The following is a 23,556-nucleotide window of genomic DNA, read 5'->3' on the forward strand; positions in this document are numbered from 1 at the left end:
ACGTTCAGAGTTCATCTGCTGTTTTTTCCAGCCACGAAACAAGATCATGCACAAATACAGTCAGCAGTTAATGACAGTTGTCACAGAAAAGTAGTGAGTCATGTGGTATACTTTCCACCACTTTGACATGTGTTTGTACTCCCATTTAATTCTGACGTGTTGCCCTTTCATTCAGAATATATTATAAAACCTTGGTGTGTGAGACTAAGCCACGAAATGCGTCCTTGTCTGCTTTCCTTGAGTGATGAACAGAGGAGATATGCTCAGTAAGAATTATCAAAAGAGCAGAACTTAAGGTGAAGTATGGCCCATGGATGCCATCGGCCTGTAGAAAATACTAACCTTTTCTAGAGACTCGATTTTTTTTTTTTTTTTAGGGATTCTGATTTGAGAGGAAAAAGCTTCAGAATTTGTTTTCTATTCTCTCTGGTTTTCTCATAGGTTTACCTGACGTGGCCGGTGCCAAACTGTGCCGAGGGCTGCCCGGGCTCCTGGATTAAGGACGGCTATTGTGACAAGGCTTGTAACAATTCAGCCTGTGACTGGGATGGTGGAGATTGCTCCGGTGAGGCCATGTTCAGATATAATTTGCTTCTGTTTATAGAAGTTTTTCATTGCTAATCAATATCGAATGTGTCCAGTGAATTCAACGTTTTTGTGTATTAAAATAATCAGCAATCCATAGACTCTTTGGAGGTGATGGTAGTGCCCTTGTGTGGCTCAGTTTATTCATATTATCCATTGTTGAGGGCATTTTCGCACACTGGCCCTGCACTTGAAAATAGGAAAAGCAGGGCTACTTTTAGTTATGTAAGCTCAAGAGCAAGAACAGCCGTAACTAGTTTTTATGGGAGCTCACAGCAGCAAATGCTGGTAAGGTCAGTGAGTGACAGAGATGCGAAAGAAATACATGTCTTTTCTCCTCAGCATCTCTTCTCTTGCTCTTACATGCTTATGTTTGGACTTGCTCATAACAAGATTTTTACTTTTATTTGTTGCCTTTCCGTTTATAAAGAATTTAAATTTCTGAAACATCCATTATCCATCTTCATTTCTTCGCTACCTAAGAAAGAGAGAGTGTATGCACAGATAGCTTCACCATGTTCCATAGGAGGAAACAGATTTGGACAAGTGTTGGAGGAAAGAAAACTTCAAGTTGTGTTTCACTCAGACCTGCCGGAGGCACTTTTGAAAAGTACAAGCAGCTGTAGGGAGAGAGCACAGATGTGCAGGGTGGATCTGTGTGGTCCAGAGAACTCAGCCCTAACAGGACATTCACACCGGATAATGAAGTTAGCACCAATATGAGGACATGTGGCAGTTCTGACAGTGACAGTGTCTGGAATAACCTCTCCCCGTCTTCCCTGCTCCTCCATCCACATCCATGTCCACATGCACCTCCTTGAGAAAGTTTGAGGCCTGCAATTCCAGGTTGCACAGCCACTAAGTGCCCAGCCTATTGTCTGGTGACGTCCCCTTGTCAGTTTATTTGCTCCTTAAGCTGCATGAACTGTTCTACTAAGGAATGAGATGAACCCTTTCTGACTGAAACTCATGCATCAATCTTGAAAAAAACCGTGGAGAAATAAGGAGCTATCTTTTTTTCCCCCCCTAGCTTATAAACACAGCAAGATTCTGTTGTCCTCCCTCTACAGGTAACAGCGGAGGAAGTCGCTATGGTGCTGGAGGCGGGGGAACCGGCAGTATTGGAGTTGGACAGCCCTGGCAGTTTGGAGGAGGAATAAACAGCGTCTCTTACTGTAATCAAGGCTGCGCAAACTCCTGGCTCGCTGATAAGTTCTGTGATCAAGCCTGCAACGTCTTGTCCTGTGGGTTTGATGCTGGCGACTGTGGGCAAGGTATATTTGTTGTCATAAAAGTATATTAAGGTTAAGGGGATAAAAATCCTTGGCCAGTAGAGAGGGTTTTGGGCTCATTGTTTTTATTTAAAGTAATTATACTCTGTGTATCCCTTTCCCAGCCTTGCATCCAAACTAGTCAGAAGTTAAAAGAAAGAGAAGGACACAGACCTTTACGAAACAGTAAATACTAAAGCTGCATCTTTTCCCTTATGACTCCAGTCTGATTTTTTTTTAACTAAGCTGATTTACCTTAGTTGAAAATATGAGAGATGATGGGTTAATTTAAAAAAAATAAAACACCAATAATTTATTAAATAAGGACGGTTTGAATACTGGAATTTGTTGATAGCTTATTAACAGAGGTCGCTTCAGCAGAAAGTTGTATGTTCTCTAATGGTCAAAAAGATGGAAGTCGATTATGGCAGCCAATGCAATCAGGCATCCTGCCATATCTTGCTAGTGAGTCAGACTGACCACCAAGCGTTCTATGTCGATGACAGCGGTGGCCTCACTTAGTCCAAGCAACCCTGTACCAGTAGTTCTTATATAGAATTTCTGATTCCTTTGAAGTCCATTTAAAGTCCCTGTTAGAAAGTGAAGACTCAAACCCTAAGAATTAAAGAAAAAGAGGGGCAAATGGCTAGTTTTTTAAAGTCGTGTTTGTCTTTTTTTTCTCTAGATCATTTTCATGAATTATATAAAGTGACTCTTCTCCCCAACCAGACTCACTATGTCATCCCAAAAGGTGAATGCCTGCCTTATTTCAGCTTTGCAGAAATAGCCAAAAGGGGAATCGAAGGCGCCTATAGTGACAACCCCATAATTCGACATGCCTCTATAGCCAATAAGTGGAAAACCATCCACCTCATAATGCACAGTGGAATGAATGCAACCACAATACATTTTAACCTCACACTTCAAAGTAAAAATGACAAAGAGTTCAAAATCCAGATAGCAGTCGAGGTCGACACAAGAGAGGAACCGAAACTGAATTCTACCACCCAGAGGTCCTACCAAGCTTTGGTTAGCCCCGTAACACCACTTCCAGAGGTGGAAATCCCATTTGAGGATATTCCCAAAGAAAAACGCTCCCCAAAGATTAGGAGACATGATGTTAATACAACAGGGAGACCTCAAGAGGAGGTAGAGATTCCCCTGGTAAATATTTCACTCCTTCCAAAAGAAGCCCAGTTGCATCTCAAGAACTTGGATTTGCAACTAGAGCGCGGAGACATCACTGTGAAAGGATACAACCTGTCCAAGTCAGCCTTGCTGAAGTCGTTTCTGGTAAACTCACAGGATGCCGAAGTAAAAGTGAACCAAGCTATCATAACAGATGAAAGAAGTGAGAATTTGGAGGCCCCACGGGTAACACAGCTTCACAAAAGCACCTTGCCAAACAGCTTAGGAGCATCTGAAAGATTACAGAGGTCCACTTTCCCTGCTGGAACAGTAAAAGGGAATGGCCACTACCAGCGTCAGACGTCACCATTAGACGCAGAAACCAAAGCTAGGTTTAGATCTGAAACTCAGACCCAAACGGGAGGAGGCAGGAGTGTGTCAAAAGAAAGGCTCTCTTCTCGGATGGTTCCACTGGAAAGAAGTGTACCGAGAGAAAGGGCAATCGTGGGGAAAGAACCAGAGAAAAACAGAATGGGGGACGGTGCCCCAAATCACTCACATGGTCATGAAGTATTACCTAGAAGGAAGCTGCAGCAGTACACGGACAGTTACCTGGGGTTTTTGCCATGGGAGAAAAAAAAGTATTTTCAGGATCTTCTTGAGGTAAGTTACATCCAGCCATATTCCTTCTCATGCTCAGAAATGAATAGCCTTGTAAGTGATAACAATACAGTAATAGCTACCATTTATTTAGCACTTCCCCTGTGCCAGTCAATGAGCTAAAAGCTTTTCTTACAAGGTTTCATTTAATTTTCTCAATGGACCCAACAATAAAAAGAATTTATAATGGTTTCTACTATCATTTATCCCCGTGTTACAACTTAGAGAATAGCCTCGGGGTGAAGGAGCAAGGGATTCAGCCAGGTATATACCCCAAGTAAGATTTCAAGAAATGCTTTTGCGTACATGGTACGAGTCAGATCTGACATTTTTCCAGCTTCACCAATGACCAGACCAAGGGCAGAGAAGTTCATTTGCTTCCCTAGCATCACAATAGCAAGTCAGCGTGAGCCAAACCTCTGGGCTGGCAGGCTGTGCCTCCTGTACCATGGCCACCACGGGGCTGGGGTAGCATTTGTACGCCTCCTGAGTGCTGTCACTCTACTGACTGTTGGGGGAGGCAAGATGATTAGACAGTCAGATGGTGCTAGTGGAGACTCAAAGAGCAAGTTGGGAGACAGATTCATGGGCAAATATGTGGCCGTGGGACAAGTGTCTCTGTTGAGGTGTAACAGGTAAAGAGTCCTAAGGGAAAATTCCGTAACTTTGCATAGAAGCATCAGGAAAGGCAATCCTTGAGGACGTACCCTGTGAGCTGACCTTTGAAGGGTGAGTGAGAGTTGGTAGACCAAGAATCACCCCGTGGTCTAGGCTGGATCGTGAACAAAGCACCTCCACGAGTGCATGTCAGGCCAGAAGAAGAGCGGATGGGGAGGGGAACTGTGGCTCACTCCTGTCCTTGTCTTTGGGAAGTACCCTGTACCTGCTGCATTGACTAATTGTTGAGTGACTGCAGCGTTCTCATCTAGGTTTCTGTCCTCACTGCCCCCTTTTTTTAATTGCAAAAGCACTGTAGGCTGGTGGCAAAAATTGTAAGCAGTGCAAAAATGATACAGTAAAAAAGAGAAGAGTCTCCCTCCTCCTTCCTAATTGCCCTCCTTGAGATCATTACTATTGTAGTTTGGTGAGTGTCCTTTCGGTATTTTTGTACAGATTATGCAAACATATAAACTGTGTATTATGCTTTGGCAGCAGTGGAATTACACTAAACTCACACTGCCCTGCGGTTGCCCTTTTGTCTCCTGATGTGTGGGCAGACTGCCCAAGTCAATGCCACTGTCCTTTTAACAGTTGCAAGTTATTTCCAATGTTTTGCCAAGTACAAATAATGTTACAGTGAATATTTTTGTATGTGTAACTTACTCTTGAGGAAGTTATTACTTCTCTAGGTAGAATTGGTAGCTTAAAGGGTCGGGTGTACAAAAATTTAAACGTGTCCACTAGTTACAGGGGTGTCCAACCTGCAGCCCATGGGCTGCGTGCAGCCCAACACAAAATCATAAATTCACTTAACACCTCTTTGCTCACAAGCTTCCATTAGTGTCTGTGTATTTCATGAGTGGCCCAAGACAACTGTTCTTCTCCCAGTGTGGCCCAGAGATGCCAAAAGGTTGGACACCCCTGCTAGAATGTTGCTCTTCTTCCTATTTCTACAAACAACATGGAAAACTGCTTGTTTCTCTATAGGCTAACCAATGCCAGTTACTACCAATGTCTTCCCATTTTTATCAGTTTGAGAAGCAAAAATATTTTTGCTTCTGTGAAATATGTTCACGTTCTCTGCCCACTCGTTTAATTTTGCCTCTGACTGGTTCTGATAGGGTTCTTTACATTTTATGATACTGACCTGATTATATGGTGAAACCAGTTTTGTATTTTCATCCTTGTGTTCAAAACTCAAGTACTTGCTGTCAAATTTATCTGTAAATAAAGTTTCTAAATGTCATATTGAATTGGCTAAGAAATCTCCTGTGCAGTGACTAGCCCTTGAAGAATACCCTATAAATAGACTTTCACCACACAGCTGTTCCTCTCAAGCCAGTGTTGGTGATATCTGCACCGAAGTCTAGTTTTGTCCTGCCCTTAGGATCCTCATTTTATCTGCCTGTCATGGACCATCAGTGACTAGTTATTACATTATATAAAATGTCACCTTTGCCTCTCGTTAACCAGAGTATGCGTGTATACTACACGTAATGCTGTGTTCCGTAATGCTACACTGAATTCTCTTTTCAGGAGGAAGAGTCATTGAAAACCCAATTGGCATACTTTACGGACAGCAAACATACTGGCAGGCAACTAAAAGATACGTTTGCAGATTCCCTCCGATATGTAAACAAAATTCTAAACAGCAAGTTCGGATTCACATCTAGGAAAGTCCCTGCCCACATGCCTCACATGATCGACCGAATAGTTATGCAAGAATTGCAAGACATGTAAGTCTGGGCTTGTGTCTGGGTTGCATGCGTGCGCTCAGAGCCACGGCTGCCTGAAGTTCACGCCTTCACTGTGCTAAATTTATGACTAATATTTGATGACTAGCATGCTGAAGGTGTCATCTAAGGTGGGAAGGAAAAAAGATGCTAACTCTACAAACGCCAGATGCTGTATATGTTTTAAATATCACGAGCTCATTATATGTTATATTTGTGCAGGTTCCCTGAGGAGTTTGACAAGACGTCATTTCACAAAGTGCGCCACTCTGAGGATATGCAGTTTGCCTTCTCTTATTTTTATTACCTCATGAGTGCAGTTCAGCCACTGAATATATCTCAAGTGTTTGATGAAGTTGATACTGACCAGTCCGGTGTCCTGTCTGACAGAGAAATCCGAACACTAGCTACCAGGATTCACGACCTGCCTTTAAGTTTGCAGGTGCTGTATTCTTTTTCCCTAAACTCGACTCCACATTTTAATGAAACTTTCTATTTGGATACTTTCTCTTTTTTTCCCTCCTGCATGTTTCAGTGTAGTGCAAGTAAAAGTAATTCCTAATAGTTAATGAAGGTGTTCACAACCAGTATTATTTTTGTGGCAGAATGAAAACCAAATTTGAAGTTCACATTTCCTGAGATTACTTCTTTCAGGCTTGCAGTGGGGATTGTTACTGTGTCGTCTGGAGAAGAGCCAGACCATATCTGCAGGTCAGGTTCTTGTGACGAGTTCACTCAGGGGAGGCCAACTACATATCTTGGCCAGGCTTGTGGGGCCACCCCATCCCCTCTGCCATGACTCTCCTACTTAGTCCCAGGAGTAGGAAACTCGCTAATGGGGAGGGCAGGATGACTCTAGCTGCAGGCCGTCTCATCTGGTGATCCCCTGGACCCTCTGGTGTAAAATGGTGCCTCACAGTCCAGGATGATCCACTTTGAAACAAAGATGAAATATTTGTATTCACATTATGTCATTCTGCTCTTTACAGGGTATTTTTGTCTTAAGAATCGTATAATCAGACTCTCTTTGAAGATAACATTGAAACACATTTTGGAGGCGTCTGTGTAGTTTTTATTTGTAAAGCCACAATCATTACTTATGATGCACTTAGAAGGTTTATCCTTTTGCTTTGTTAGGACTTAACAGGTCTGGAGCACATGTTAATAAATTGCTCAAAAATGCTTCCTGCTAATGTCACTCAGCTCAGCAACATTCCACCGACTCAGGAGGCCTACTACGACCCCAATCTGGTAAGTGGCATCAGTTCAAGTGTGTCCTTCCCAGGTGCTGTTTACACCATTTCTGTACGGCATTTCAAAAAGTATAAGCAGGCTGTATGTGTATATGTCTTCGGTGGAAAGAAGTAGCACAGATAATCCAGAATATTTTATATCTTACTTTAGAATATCTTTTTTCCTAACTAATGGATTTTAAGCTCATATTGGAATTAGTTGCTTATATTCTGTAAGCAGACTCCTATTCACTAAGGATGGCAGAAGATAGCCCCGAAGTATTCGAATGAGCTTGGGAGAACTGTCCAAAGGTTAAACATTAACCAAGGAAATACTGATCGCGTTGGATGCCATCTTTCATCCAAGCTAAATTGCTTTGGTGCCGGCACTTACTAAATCTGACCAGTAGGGGGTGTGGATGATTTGCACACAGTGATACTGGAGGGCCACTTGGTTGAAATGATTGTAAGACTTGACGACAGTCAGATGCATCTCAGTTTCAGAGAAGTGGGGAAAAATGTACATTTAGAATTGATGGAAGAAGGGTATAATATAGCCATTAATGTGATGCTTACAATTAATATTTACTGCTATATGGAAAAATGTTTACAAGATAAAATTAGGTGGGGGAAAATGGGCAGTACCACATACAGAGTATGATTTGAACTATGGAAAACTCCCAAATACCATCACACATGCACGCATAAAACACACTGCAAAAAGTAATAGAAATGACAAAAGATTAAATCATATGTGGGTTTCAATTCCCTTTTTTCATACTGCTATTTTCTATAATGAGTTTTGGTTTCATAATCAGAATAAAATTATTTTTAAAAGATTTTACCTACTTTCAAATGTTCAAGCCATATATAAGTAATTTATACTTAACTACAGATAAGCCATTTGTAAATTAATAAGACAGTTCCTGAAAGAAGGAAATCGTTCATTAACAATCATTGTGCGGGCCGGGACTGTGTTCCTCACCCCTATTCTCAGAGAGCCCGTGAAGGCTTGCTTGTGAGGACACACAGTGTGACAAGCAGCAGCAGCTCTTGGTGAGACAGGCCAGCCCAGGGGCTGTTGGAACAGGTAGACAAACTACAGGAATTTCCAATCAGGCATTGGTTAGTTCAGCATATGGCTGGGGTTAGTACGCAGATATGTGCCACTTAAAACTTTATTCGCCAAAACAGGCAGTTAGCCGGCAGGCCCTAGTATGCCAGTTGGATTTTTAGAAATATCCTTGATGACTGAGTCTTTGGTTCCCTCTTACATTCTTCACCCAGGCTGAATGCTTTACTTGCCTAACCACAGTCTTGGCCCTGTTGTAATGTCCGTCTTTTCTCATAGCCACCCGTCACTAAAAGTCTAGTAACCAACTGTAAACCAGTAACCGATAAAATCCACAAAGCATATAAGGACAAAAACAAATATAGGTAAGTAGACATACAATTTCCTCTCTGTTTAGGTTAAGAATAATTAATATAAGAGTCTGGTATTCTCATAGCTTTACAATAGTTTATTAAGCATTCTTTTAAAATTTATGTGGCACTGTTTTCTTTCATAATATTGAAAGATGAACTCATTCGGAGGATGCTGAGTCTGTTCAAGTTCCATAAAATGTTTTTCTTACTGAAAATCTGTCATATCCACATAAAATGTTTACACTCTTTAAATATGTTTGATAATTAGGTTTGAAATCATGGGAGAAGAAGAAATTGCTTTTAAGATGATTCGTACCAATGTTTCTCATGTGGTTGGCCAATTGGATGATATAAGGAAAAACCCCAGGTACTGCTTCTTTTTAATTAATAAACTTTTTGTTTGTTTTATTTTTTTATATATTATCGAATTTATTGAGGTTACATTGGTTAATAAAATTATATAGGTTTCAAGTGTATAATTCTATGATAGATATATCATCTGTATATTGTATTGTGTGTTCACCACCCAAAGTCTAGTCTTCTCCCATCACCATTTAGCATTCCTTTGCCTTCTTCTACCTGTCCCTACCTTCTTTCCTTCTGGAAATCACCATACTGTTATCTGGGTCTATGAAGAGGTTTTTGTTTGTTTTGTTTTTCTTTAATGCCTCCACCTATCTCATCCAGCCCCCCAACTTCCCTCCCTCTGACAGCTTTTAGTTTGTTTTTGCCTTATAACCCAGTGATTCTACGTCTGGTAATAATATATCCAAAGAAACCCAAAACACTAAATCAAAAGAACCAGTGCTCCCCTATGTTTATTGCAGCACTAGTTACAATTAGCCAACATTTGGAAGCAGCCTAAGTGCCCATCACTAAAAAAGTAGATAAAAAAGCTATGGTACATTTACACAATGGAATACTACTCAGCTGTAAAAAAAGAAGAAGAAGAAAATCTGCCCTGGCTGGTGTGGCCCAGTGGATTGAGTGTCTGGTTTGATTCCCAGTCAGGGTACATGCTTGGGTTTTGGGCCAGCTCCCCAGTAGGGCACGCAGGAAGCAACCACACATTGATGTTTCTCTCCCTCTCTTTCTCCTTCCCTCCTCCTCTCTCTAAAAATAAATAAATAAAATCTTTTTAAAAAATGGAAATTTTACCTTTTGCCACAGCATGGATGGATGTGGAGGGTATTATGCTAAGTGAAATAAGCCAATCAGAGAATGACAAATAAACTTTATTTTTTAGAGCACTTTTTAGGTTGGGCACAATTGAGAAAGTATAGAGAATTCCCATAACTTTAAAAATTATCCTTATCTATGTAGGTAAACATAAAAAAATAGCAGCAGTACCAGACAGAAGGGAGTGAGTTAATCCTGTCCCGAGCAGGTGGAAATGCCTGCTGGTGGAGGTAGCTTTTGAAGTAACAGAGTTGCAAGGTGAGATAAGGCTCCCCCATTCAGAGGGACTAGCACAGACTTCTAAGAGTCCAGGGACAGGAGCTGTTCAGTGAGGCTGAGGGGTGGGCCCTATCAGGGAGGAGGTAAGGCCAGACGGCTGGGACTCTCGAAGCATTTCTAAGAAAGTCCTTCCAGAGATGTTGTTTGGCGGTTAGACTTATCTTTGCAATTCAGAGTTTCTGTGAACAAAAAGATGTGCTGCCATAGATGTGAAAATCAATCCAGTAAACTGCAGTCATTCCTCGGGGGTGGCTAAAGTGTCCAGGTTTATATAGGCCTTGAAAATCCAGCCTGGCCCCTTACTAGTTACTTGCCTTAAATAGTTTGATGAAATGGGTTAAATTATGCATTTCTGAGTTTTGAACTTCAGTAGGAAATAAGTATTTTATCAGTTTCCTGCACAAAAAGACTTCGACAGTATAAAAATAAATATTTTATTTGTCTTTTTAATGCTTTTGGAAGTCTGCAGTTTCATCTCATTTAAATTATGACATTAATTATAAATGGTCAGAGGTGTAAAATTTCTAGATATTTTAAGCCATATTAGTTTTTCTAAAAATCTCGTTCTTTGGGGGGAAGCAGAAATTAGAATTTTGAGAAAAAATGAAAATATCTTTAATGCTTATTTAGTAAATAAGCATTAGAGACTATCCAGTAACAGCTTATTTCCTACAAATGACAAATATTTCTCATAAGCCAAGCAAACTATAAGCCATAATAATTAATCACCCAACCTGTAATTCTCTCTGCACATGCTGTTCCCTCTGCCTGGAATGCCCTATTCTAATTTTTATAAATAATTTTAACTTTAAACTTCATCTTCAATATGTGCTTTTGCCTCCCCACTCTGTCAATGTGCTCTCTCAGTCATTAGTGGTCTGTATACCATGTGAGAATTTACAGTTTTTAGTTGTACCCCATACTCTTCTGTCTTTGTGCTGGTTTGAGATTGTTGGATGACAGTATTCATAGACCTCCGTGTTACTTAAAGGGACAAGGTTTTAGTAAAAATACACATGGCAAGCAGGCTTCGCTGGCAGTGTCTGCCAGGCCCAGATACTGTACTTCCTGTGACCCCGAACAGATTTTATCATTTTTAACTCTTAGGTGTTTTTTTTCACTTTTATGGGGGCTTATGTTAAGTCAAGAGTGGAAAATCAGTCTTCCGACTGACTCAAACTTGAAGGACAGGTTTTCCCCATTTACAGGGAGTCTGGGATAGGCAGGGGCCAGGCTTTGCTTTTCCCTCGGACCTCTTCATCTCTGCTCATGTTGGCTTCATCCTCAGGCTGGACGGGGTGGGGGCAGCCGCAGCACTTCTGCATGTCCCTGCAGGTGTAGCAGGAAGACATCGCCTCTTGCTGTGTGTCTCATGTTGTCCCTCTATTCCTACCCCAGTCACTTCGAAGGGGAGGGATTCACTTGACTAGTCAGAAGCTTCCTCTGGTTTGGGGTGGGGTCGCCTCTTTTTAAGTGAGCTTATGTAAGGGGAGAAGTACTAAGCAAAAGGCAAGTTCTCTTTCAAAGGAGAATGGAGTTATTTGCTGGGTCTGCTTTAGCTACCTTGTATCTCATTCATTCATTAATTTTCCCCAAGTTTTTGAAAAGTTTTGAAGATAAAGAAAAAAACTTAAATAGTACAATAAACCCCATAAATATTTCATCCCAATTTTAAAATTATCCACCATTTATCATATTTGCTGATCTCCCATCTGTTTACACACACACATTTGGCTTTAACTGTTTTTTTCTGAACCATTTGAAAACTTACTTGCAAGACATCCAGACATTTTAGCCCTGATTATTTTAGCCTTCTAAAACAAAATCAGTCTCCTTTATACCATAACACTATTAACCTGTATCTAAGAAGCTTAACATCGACTGAATAATACTACCTAATGGCCTATATTCAGATTTCCTTGGTCGCCTCTAAATGTTCTTTATAGCTGTTGTTTCTAATCTAGAATCCAGTCAAGGCTTGTGCACTGTATTTGACCGACATTTCTCTAGTACCCTTTAATTTAAAGTAGTCCCCAAGTTTGGAGACTAGATAGGATAACGAACTTTCACATACTCATCACCCACTTCTAGTTAAGCAATTTATGGTTGGTCTTGTTTCTTCTAAACACACCCGCCCCTTCACTGCTTCCTAATGATTTTTATGTCAGTCTTAGACATTGTGTCATTTTATCTGTAAATCTTTTAATAGATTTCTGTAAATTATAAGGATTCTTTTAAAATAACCAGAATACCATTATGTATTTCTTAATATGATAAATTATCTGGTCAGTTTATGCATTTCCCCTATTGTCTTTTATAAGCAGTTAAGTGTTTTTTAAGTTTGTATGTCTTCTGAAGTGGTATTAAGTAAATTCATTGCAATTAAGTCTATAGGTTCCCCCTCAGTCTCTTTTTTAAATCATAATTTGTGTTGTGTGTGTCTATATGAAGAAATCCATAGGTATATATTATATATGTGTGTGTGTACACATATATATATAGATTTCTTACACTTTGGACTTCTCTGATTGTATCCCACTTAACATGTGGCTCTATTCCTGTATTTCCTGTAAATTGGTAGTTGGATCTGAGGTCTTTATTAGATTTAGGTTTGCCGGGGTTTTTTGTTTTTTTGGTGCATGGTTTTAGCAAGTGTACTCCAAAAGCAGTGATATCCTTACTTACTGTTGTAATAGACCCTCAGTTTAGTGACTTTGGCCTTAAAGGCAAAATGGTAGGGAAGCACCACTGTAATCTCCTTTTTGCCAGAGCTCTAGCATCTTACAGATTGGTTGGAGACATATTAAGAAATCATCAAACTATGATCTGTAGCTGCAAGGCTATCTGAATTATCTACATATTTTCAGTTCAGAGAACTTGGCTTTAGGTTAGGTACTCACTCATTTTTTTCCCTGGTTGCTAACAAAATGACCCAGTCAGTCAACTGCATTTATGGAACACTGAATTGAGGACATGCTCAATGGAAATCACTAATTTATTCCAAAGCTAGAAGGCCCCTTTCAAGATTATCTTTCTTAGTTCTGTTTTATAGGTGAGGAATAGCCAAAGAAAAGTTTTATAGCACGTTACTGCCCCAGAGAATCATTTCAGTAAATGTAACATATTGGGACATAAGACCATAAAATATATTTGGAATCTCCATTAATCCACATTTGCTTGTTTTGTGAGGTCAGGATCGTCCTTATGATAACCAGTAATACCTGGTCTCTGCTATTTTCAGGAAGTTTGTTTGCCTGAATGACAACATTGACCATAATCATAAAGATGCCCAGACAGTGAAAGCTGTTCTCCGGGACTTCTATGAATCCATGTTCCCTGTACCATCCCAGTTTGAGCTGCCCAGAGAGTATAGAAACCGTTTTCTGCATATGCATGAGCTGCAGGAATGGTAAGTGCTTGTGTTCTGTACATGCATGTGCGTTTTGTTTCAGAGTGATGAAGTTTCTTTCATGTGTTACTTGCTTTATAACTTCTTTATAAAATACACTTATAGTTTTTATTGAGCTTAATCACTGAAATCTACTCTTTATTGAACTCACTGGCTGAGCACATCTGCTGAGCCTTGTTCATTGTCACCGCTGTCATCAGAGTGGCCACCCTGTTTCTTGGACACCTGCTATATGGCAGACACTGTGTTGGGCAATATACTCACTGTACTCTTTCCAATTAAAGGTACTGTTATTGCCATGTAGCAGATGAGAACACGGTAATAGAGGCAGAGTGATTTGCTGAAGGGAAAGTAGCTGATGCGTGGCAAATCCAGCCTGGTTACCTGTCCCCCACACATTCCACTCTATTTCAGAGCTACTTTATAATGTTTCCTTTGTGTTTTATTTCACTACCATTTCCAGCACTTCAATATAATTTTATCTTTCAATTTAGGAAGATTATGACCCCTTACATTCCCCACCCCCACTCCATGCCAGGTACCAGGAATACAGAGGCACAGAGGAGTCAGCCAGAGTGGTTTGGAGCAGTAAAGGGAGAGATTGCAGAGGGTTGTATGTGAGTTAGACTTTTATTTAGAGAATGGGGCTCCCCAAGAGAGATTTTGGGGGGGATGTTTGTCTTGATCAGACTTCATGATTTGGAAAGATACCTATGAGTAGTGTGGGGTTGGACTGGTGAGGAGGTTTTTTGGAGTAAGGTAGTACTGTCTGGGAAGCAGAGGCAGGGAGACAGGTAAGTAAGCATTTCGGTTGTCCGGAAACAGACTGTCAAGGTTGAACCAAGGACACAGCCCAGGGAATAAAGAGAAAGCAATCGACAGATTTGGGAGAGATTTAGATTTTAGAACGCTTTGGTGTCTTGGAGTTGGGTGAGACAGTTAGCATGTATATTGCTAATATCTATATATTTTTATCTTGATAAGGAGAAGCTGTTACTAAATAATAGGTCTTGTCTTCCAGAAATGACTGGAATGGCTTCTCATCATGTTCACTTTCCTGTAGCTCAGAGGAGAAAGATCTTGGATGGTTTCAAGGGTTAACTCCCCAAATCCAGCTCTTGACCAAATGTACCTTTAAGGGCTCAATTAAATAAGAAAGGAGTGGACTAAAGAGTAGTCTGAGGACTAACAAGCAAAGAGACAGACTCATAGATGGAAAGCAGATGACAGGTCATGGTTGGGGGGAGGTTAAGGGATAGAGGGACTGAGCAAAAAGGGAAATGGACTCGTGGACATGGACAACAGTGTGGTGATTGCTGGGAAGGAGTGGGTCTGAAGTACCTTTAGTATAAAGGTACTAAGTGGTAATGGGAAAATATATATAATAAAGATATATATATATATATTTTTTAAGAATAGTGTGCGAGAGCTTTGATTTCTGTGTTGTACCCATGACAGGGACCAGAGGTTTTTGCAGCTCCCCGACCTGGAGCTGCTTCTTCCTTGTCATGCTTCTGCACCATCTCTTCTTAAAATATTTAATTAATTTATTTAGAGAGAGGGAAAGGGAGGGAGAGAGAAAGAGAAACATTAATGTGTGAGAGATACATTGACTGGTTGCCTATCACACATCCCCAACTGGGGACCTGGCCCATAGCCCAGGCATGTGCCCTGACTGGGAATCGAACCAGTGGCTTTCTCCCTGTTCCCCTCTGTCAGGTATAGCACTTTGTGCAGTGCACAGCAGTCTGGCTGGTGTGCTTGTCTCTCCTGTGAGCCCTCTTCAGGGGCAGAGGTGGTGTCTTGCTTGTGTCTGAGCCCACACTACCTCCCTAGCACATAGTAGGTGCTCAGTGGATGGGTGGCTGAGGGAAGCTTGTTTCACCTCTGGCTATTGTAGTGTTCTCTGGTTGCTGGGGCAAACATCAGCTGTATTACAGCCTATGGCTTCTTAACTCTTTAAATCAGTCAGATTCTGAATGACACTGTAGACCAGGAGTGTCAAAGTCATTTTCACTGGCGGCCACATCAGCCTTGCGGTTGCCTTCAAAGGGCCAAAATAATTTTAGAACTGTATAAATGTAACTACTCCTTAACTGTTAAGGAGTTGAAATTACATTCGGTCCTTTGAAGGCAACTGTGAGGCTGACGTGGCCCTCGGTGAAAATCAGTTTGACATCCCTACTGTAGACATGAGAACTCACTGAGCTTGTTCTGATGAGCAGATTCAGGAAATACTGGAGGAAAAAGTGTATGGGGGAGAGAGTACCATTATGAATATGTGACTTGAAGTGGAGTCATCTACTACCAGATGGTTGTAAATGAGAATCTGAAACTCAGCACCGAGGCCTGAATTTGGTAGTTATTAGCATATCTTCCAGGCTTTGTGTTAAGTATTTATTTAGGCTTCATAATAAATCATTCATTTATTTTCAAATTACAGATGAGGAAACTGCTATACAGCATCTGTTCCCAGTATCTGACCTCCAAGTTCAGTTGCTTCTACTCTCAGAATGTCTGTTGGGGCTTCTTTTCACTCTCACTGTCCCTCATTCTTTTTTCATGCCTGGACTGTTGCGACTGCCTGCCTTTGGTCATCAGCTTGTAACATCATCCTTCAAATGGTCACAATATTCACCGTGACACACATGTGAGCGCATGCACACACACACACATACATACTGTCTCATCTGCTTTTCCACTGGACAATTTGTCCAAACCCCATTTTATCATTTTCCAGAAGAGCTGCCTTCCCCTCTGGCATAGGTGTCCCTGATGCCACCATGCCTGGCCTCATTGGCCTCGTAGGACTCAGCTTACCTTCCCGGCCTTCAAGGCTTGAAAGAAATGTCCCATCTCTGAGATGCTTTCCGCATTTCTATGAGTTTTTCCGTAAGGCTTTGCTTTTGATAATACATATTTCTCTCCATCATGTGTGATGGTTAGTTGTCTGCACATCAGTGACTTCCCAGGCTTGTAAACACTTTGGAGTAGGAAATTCATCTTGTCCATTTCCCTGTAACCACAGGAAGTATTTATTAAGGGACTGAGTGAATAAATGAAGATGAATAAATAAAGGTGAATGAAAGTGTCATAGGAAGTGTTCTAGAAATAACTTTCTTTAGAATTCTTCTCTGCCTGGGTAACTTTTACTAATTCAAATGTAATGAAAAACTAGGACTCATATTGGAGATGTACAGTGTGCTAACATTTTAGAATCGCCTCCAGACGGTGTTTTTTGGTGTCACATTGTTTTTGCTATTGGGTTGGCCAAAAAGTTCATATGGTTTTTTCCGTAAAATAAAAGACACAGTTTTCATTTTCACCAATATCTTTATTGATTTGGATGTTTTGAATATGTCAGCTGTCTTCCCCAGGGTGTAATGTTGATTGTTCTCGATGTCTCGATTTGATCACTATCAACTTCAACTGGTCTACCTGACTGTGGAGCATTGTCCAGTGAGAAATCTCCAGCACAAAACTTCGCAAACCACTTTTGACATGTTTGGTCAGTCATAGCTCCTTCTCCATACACCACACAAGTCTTTTTTTGTGTTTCAGTTGCATTTTTACCTTTCTTGCAATAATAAAGCATAAAATGCCAAAAATGTTGCGTATTTTCTTCCATCTTCAATATTAAAATGGCTACACAAAAATTCACCACTTTTGAAAAGTTTTTGTTAAGTGCACGCTGATATGAGAGCTGTCACCATACAACCTAACAAAATTGTTTCGAATGAAGTTAAAGACAACTAAGCACCACCAGATCCATCTTACAGAAGAAAGCAAACAAACTTGTTGGCTAACCCAGTGAAATGGTATATAAATAACTCTTAAGTAATATAGTGAAACCATACATATAGCTACATAATTGCTTTCTTCTCTCACTGAATAGGAGAGCATATCGAGACAAATTGAAGTTTTGGACTCATTGTGTACTGGCAACATTGATTATGTTCACTGTATTCTCTTTTTTTGCTGAACAGGTAAGTTCTATATATTTTATGTGGGGATCAAACAGTATTTCTTGGTATGTGAGTATCTGATTCTTTTAGAAAATGATACAAAGTCACAAGAAAATTTGAATTTCTCCTACTGATTTATAGCTTATATGACAGTATGGGAAATATATTTCATAATATTCAGGCATCAGACATAATAGCCTTTTATTATTCATTTATCTTCTAGCTCCATTACTGTTATTCTTTTTACCTGGAACTCAACAGATTAACTTGCAGACTTCAAGCTAAACCTGAAAAGCTCTAAGTATTTTTAACCAAAGACTCCCTAGACCTTTTCATCTGATACTATTTCCATTTTGTTTTTCTTAAAACCTTTCTAAAAGTGACTGAAGTGTCTTCCTTTTTCTCACTTAAATTTTCTTAGTCAATTTCTTAGGCTGCAGGGTAGTCGACCCTAGGCTTCCTTTCCAGGTGTCTGTTGAGTGGAGCTTTTTTTAGCTGTTGCTTATGGGAAACTGACACTGAGTTTACTTACAACCAAGAAGGAGGAGGAGGTCGAAGCACTGAGAGTGCCTGGGCCTCCTGCCACAGAGGGAAGGAAATGGAGAATTGAGCAGGCAATTTAACCTTCATCTACTTGACAGGGAATACAAACCTTGTTCTTGATATATGTTGCCATTGTTCCTAGCAGGTAAAAATCTTTTTAAGAATCTTAAAAAGATTGTACCCACTTTTAAAACAGAAGTCCACAGTGAGGAACCTGTGAGCCCGTTGTGCTGGCCTGCAGTGGAATAGGGGAGGGACCATGAGTGAAAGGAGCAGCTGGTGGCAGTGAAAGAGAACTGGGGGGTCAGTCTTTCATCTGTGTCATTTATACCAGCAGAGAACAGGGAACCGAAGAGGCAGGCAGAGAGGGAAGGGAAGGAAAGAGTGAATCTCCTCTCCTCTCCAGCACCCTGCTCTTCACCTGCTTGAATCAAATTCCTTATCCTCTGCTGTGCTCACAGGGAAACCAGCCCATGTTGCCTCTTCCTGTGTCCCAGAATCCCGGCTCATCATTCACACCATGGGGTTTTGCTTGTTCAAAAGCTTGCTTCTGCCTCCAGGTGGAGGAGTAGAGTCCCAGCTTGAAACCATGAGAACATTAATTTTTTTCATCAAAACTTTATTTTAATGGTGGTCAAGTTTCTCTTTCAGATATATTATAATAGACTGTTTCCATAAGAAAGAAATATTTGTCCAAATGAACTTTTGTCTTGCAACCCACTCATAAATTGGGTATTACCTGTGTTTTCAAATGATTGTTGCTATGTTTAAGTGTAGAGGGAAATGGTGATAGGATTTTAATATAGGTTTGTAACAGTTTTTTAAAGAATTCTGTTGGCATATGTAGTCATTTTCAAACCTGGAGACAGTATCTTAATGGCTACAAAGAGCCAGTTTCCATCAATAGAGAGTCTGACTTGACAGATATCTTGAAAATGAATATGCGTGGTAATCACTGGGTAAAAATCGGTAGCTATACATCTTTAAAAAGTAAAGTGTGGACCAAAATCATTGTAATCCTTGTTGGTTTAAATGCTCTGTGGGCACATCTAGGTATGTTAACCCTATAAAGCTAAACAAAAGTAGTGCTTGATTCTATTTCAGGAGGAATAACAAAACTTGTTTGCAGCCTGTTTTTTGTGTGTAAGACTGGACATGGTTAAGGTCATATGACTCTCAGAAAGTTTATAGTTTGTCAACATGGAAATTACAATTTATTTTCTGTTTCATCATTTAGTTAATCGCACTTAAGCGGAAGATATTTCCCAGAAGAAGGATACAGAAAGAAGCCAGTCCCGATCGAATCAGGGTGTAGAAGATCTTCATTTGAAAATGACCTACCTCAGCATTCACTGAGCATTTTAAAGCCTGACGTCAAGGGATGTCTTCATGATGCGGTGCTTGGCCAGCTTGGCCTGAAGAAGGAAAAATATCCAGTACAATAGTTGTTTTGTGGCATGAATATAGCCTACTGACCAGGGATTATTTAACCCACACACTAAAAACTTGTGTGGTGAACAGTTCTGAACTGGTTTTACCTTTCAAGTATTTGCTCACGGACTTGTCATTCTTTTAGTGAAAGGCTCACTGACAAGAGACAGCTGCCAAGTTCCCGTGGCGGCCATTGCCAACTAACTTTAATGTGAGAAACCTGGCCAGCTTGAGATTGCTGAGAGACCCCGATTTTGCATTCCAAAGCCTTTTGCTATGGTTTTACATTTTTGGTCTTTTGTTTTTCTTTTTCCCACTTCTCATTTTTAAAATAGGTAGCTACTAAGTTAACTAGTTATTTTTGCTTCTGAAAAGAAGGAATTGGAATGTCTAAACATGCTTCTCACATGAAACATGTGATATTTAAATAATTTAAATATCACATGTTTAAATAATGCAGCACTATCACCTATCAGCAATACCTAAATTATGAATTTTATTAATGTTTAAGACTCTTAAGTGGGCTTAAATAATTTACGACTACTGAGAAGCTCAGTGACTGGCATCTTAAATACTTTGTCTTTGTTTACTTTAGCCCCTAAGAATACTGTGATTTTTATACAATAGCCTAATTACAAAGGGCTAGAGTTAAGTAGCAGAGCTACTTTTCAGATGTAATTATGTTTTGGAAATGTACATATACAAATAGAAGTGCCTCATTTTAGAAATGAGTACTGCTGATGGTACTGGCACCTTATAGTGTTGCTTTTTTTAAAATACCCATCAGTATATTCTAATTGGTTTCATAATTGCAGGGATCAGCAAACTTTTTCTGTAAAAAGCCACATAGTGAATATTTGCAGGCCATGTCTGTCTTTGTTGCATTTACTTCTTTATTGCTTAGTCAGTTGAAAGCATTTTTTTAACCTTTAAAAATGACAAAACCATGTTTAGCTTATAGCTGTATAAAAACAAGCCACCAGCTAGATTTGGCCCGTAGGCTACTGCTGACTGATGATCAGGGTAGAAAATTTGTATTTATGTATGACATGCAGCAATATTTTATTTATATCATTGTGCAGTAGATTTCTGGAGACCAGATCCCATGAATCCTTTTTGAACTCTGATAGATATATAGGTCAGGATCTCAACAGTATTCTTTCAAAATGGCACACATATTTTGTAAAAAAAAAGAACTTGTGATGTAAATACTGTGTTTGTGCTGTAAGGATTATGTATTTCTAAAACTGAAGTCACATTTCAAAAACTGAAGTCTCATAACAGCCTACATTTTGTCTAATGCTTGATTTTTCAATCTTTGAAGAGTGAATTTACTCCCCAGTCACTTGAGTGCTTATACAGTGTGTCAGGGTCTGTGCTGAACACTTGAAAATAAGTGGGAACTAGTGTAAAGCTGTGGTAATATAATTTACTGGGGAATGTCATTTTGTAGGGGGGAAATCATTTTTAAATGGGATTTATCATGTAAAAATTTAGGGAATGTCTGGGACCATTTTAAAATGAAGAATTTATTCTAGAAAGATAGAGGAATGATTGGGTATGATGGAGATTTCTGAGGTTTGGGGAATGTAGTTCACATCTAATTATATCGAGAGTTTAATAGATAATGGGATGAATATTAGAATCATAGAATATTCATAGAATCATTCATCTAATGATTCTGTAGAATCATTAAGGACAGAGGAACCTCAGAAGTTGATGAGTAATCAAGTGGTTTCAAAATTTTTTAAGCCTCAGAATCATTTTAGTTTAAATGAAATTCTGCTGAAGGTCAGTGTGTAATACAGAAGAAGGAAAGCTGTTCATCTTGCTTCACTCCAAGGCAGTGAGTGCCTCCAAACTCCTAGGCCTCACAGGCAGAGTTTCAAACCTACCTGGACCATGCCCTGCATTTTATCTGTAACCAGGGTCAGGAAGATTATCTGACTTGCCCAAGGTCTGACAGCCACTTAGAGGCAAAGGTGGATTAGACCTCAAGTTATCTTGTTTCTTTTTTCCCATCCCCAGCAGGCCATGTTCACTCCCCATGACAAAATGTGACAAGCAGGTGAAGCACCCACTCTGCAGTCAGATTTCTGGGGTTTAAGTCCTAGATCCTGGACATTGTTTGCTACAACTCAATTTTCTAAAACGTGGAAGGCAATATTGGTGTCTAAAGGAAATGACATGTAATGTACCTACCCAATGCCTAGTAAATGTCAGTGGTGATGATGGTAGTGGTGAAACTTTGCATAAGGGATCATATCCAGGCCAGGGGTGAGGTTTTAGTATAGACAGGATGAAATGATTACATTGCCCTTAGGTAAGTGACAATTTTTTAATTAAAAAAACCTTTTTTGCCTACTTATTTTTTTCAAAAGTGTTTTTAAAAAAGATTATTCTACACACACCACAAAGTATATAAATAATAACTAACAGATCATGGATCTAAAAGGAAAATATAATCACAATTCAGATCACCAAAACGCTTAAGAAACAGCACCAACCCCACACAAATTCTTCCAGAGTGTAGAAAAGAGAAGGAAAACACTCTTTTTCCTTGAGGTCAGTATAAACCCACACCAAAGCCTGGCTCAGTTACCACCAGAAAGGAAAGCCATAGGTCATCAATCTCATGGATCCCAAATGAAACACTGGTAAGCCAAATTTAGTTATTCCCCGAAGGAGCAACTTCTTATGATCAAGGCGAGTCCACCCCAGGAACTCGACGTTGGCCCAGCACTTCAAATTCACGTGGCCAGGACCGAAAAGAGAACGCATTATAATCTCAACAGACCTTTCTTTAAAAAAGATTATTATAAAACTTTTTAAAGTAGTCTAGCAAAAGGGCTTCCCATCTGTTCATCCGTTATTGAGATCTTGCCACACTTGTTTGCTCTGTTATTTGTTGATATATTTTAAAGTGAATGTCAGACTTCATGGAGACAAGTCTACATGAAGGGCCTCAGTTGTTGGGTGATGAAGGGGTTTCTTGCCAGTGTTATTTCTCCTTCCCATTTGCATTAATAGCTGTGTCTTACTGAGGACCTTCTGTGTACTAAATGCTTTATGTTCATAAACTTGTTTCATCCTTATCATATCCCTGTGTTACCTTTGGGGCCTAACTCGTTTAAATGCCTTGCTTGAGGTCTAACTATTAAGTGGCAGAGCACCAACTTTTGACCTAAGTCACTCCAAAATTTGCTCCTAGCCACTAAGATTCACTTGAATTTGCAAGGGACAAATTGTAACTCAACCCGCTTAAGGAAAAAAAACAAGTGTGAACGAGACAAGTACTCTACCAGGACTTGCTCAATGCAGCCCATCCCCGTCTCTCTGCATGTTAGCTTTTCTGCATATTGTGGGTTCCTAGCAGCTCCCAGCTCATCTCTCAGGAAACAGGATGCTTCTTCGTCTCTGGCTCCAAATGTAGAAAACCTTGGTGGACATGTGTTACTCTGATTGGCTTAGTCTGGGTTGTGTGGCCAGGGGGGTGGAGACTTAGCAAAAGAAGCATGAAGGGGTTCTGGGATGCTCCCCAACACTAACTTTACAGACTAAGGATGGGGTGCACATGGAAGAACAAATTTCTAGATTACTCAAGTTGAAGGTAAGCTGCCATACTGAAAGTAATTGGAAAAATCAAATGTGTTGTACAGTGAACCTTATAAATTTTTCATTATTGAGAGGATTCAAAGAAATATTTGTAAAGCAAACCCTGCCACACAAATACTCTGCACATTATATGGTTCACGATTGGTTCCAAGTTATTTTTTCGACTTTCCTCTGCTTTTCCTCCACTGCCAGTCTCACCTGTGGCCACATACGGTGCCAGCCACATTGCATTTTCCCAAACACACCATGTATTGTACTTTTATGCCTCTATATGCTTTCAAATGCTGTCATTATTGCTTGACTTGCTATTTATTTTTAGTCTAGCTGTTAAACTCCTCATACCTCAAAGTCCATCACCAATAGTTCATCTACTGAGAAGTTTTCCCAGAAACTGACTATATCACCATGAGTTCTTTGACACAGTAAGGAAATAAGGTATGG

General features: G+C 40.0%; 1 protein-coding gene across 3 annotated transcripts in view; it reads left to right on the forward strand.

The window, feature by feature from the left end:
• Positions 1-22,598, forward strand: part of GNPTAB (N-acetylglucosamine-1-phosphate transferase subunits alpha and beta) — a 64,045-nt gene extending 41,447 nt beyond the window's left edge. For 2 of the 3 annotated variants that reach the window (XM_053661501.1, XM_053661503.1), the window contains exons 11-21: positions 442-565; positions 1,656-1,859; positions 2,542-3,647; positions 5,841-6,040; positions 6,260-6,479; positions 7,175-7,288; positions 8,621-8,706; positions 8,963-9,061; positions 13,394-13,561; positions 17,457-17,547; positions 19,307-22,598. In XM_053661501.1, coding sequence (XP_053517476.1) covers positions 442-565; positions 1,656-1,859; positions 2,542-3,647; positions 5,841-6,040; positions 6,260-6,479; positions 7,175-7,288; positions 8,621-8,706; positions 8,963-9,061; positions 13,394-13,561; positions 17,457-17,547; positions 19,307-19,384 — 2,490 coding nt within the window. In that variant the 3' untranslated portion in view covers positions 19,385-22,598. Of the gene's footprint in view, positions 1-441; positions 566-1,655; positions 1,860-2,541; positions 3,648-5,840; positions 6,041-6,259; positions 6,480-7,174; positions 7,289-8,620; positions 8,707-8,962; positions 9,062-13,393; positions 13,562-16,925; positions 17,116-17,456; positions 17,548-19,306 lie in introns of those variants that run through there. The other variant, XM_053661502.1, reaches the window with a different exon arrangement.
• Positions 22,599-23,556: the final 958 nt, after the last annotated feature.

This window comes from Artibeus jamaicensis, unplaced genomic scaffold, assembly GCF_021234435.1.
Source record: "Artibeus jamaicensis isolate MK-2021 breed Jamaican fruit bat unplaced genomic scaffold, CSHL_Jam_final contig_233, whole genome shotgun sequence".
Lineage (NCBI taxonomy): Eukaryota > Metazoa > Chordata > Mammalia > Chiroptera > Phyllostomidae > Artibeus > Artibeus jamaicensis.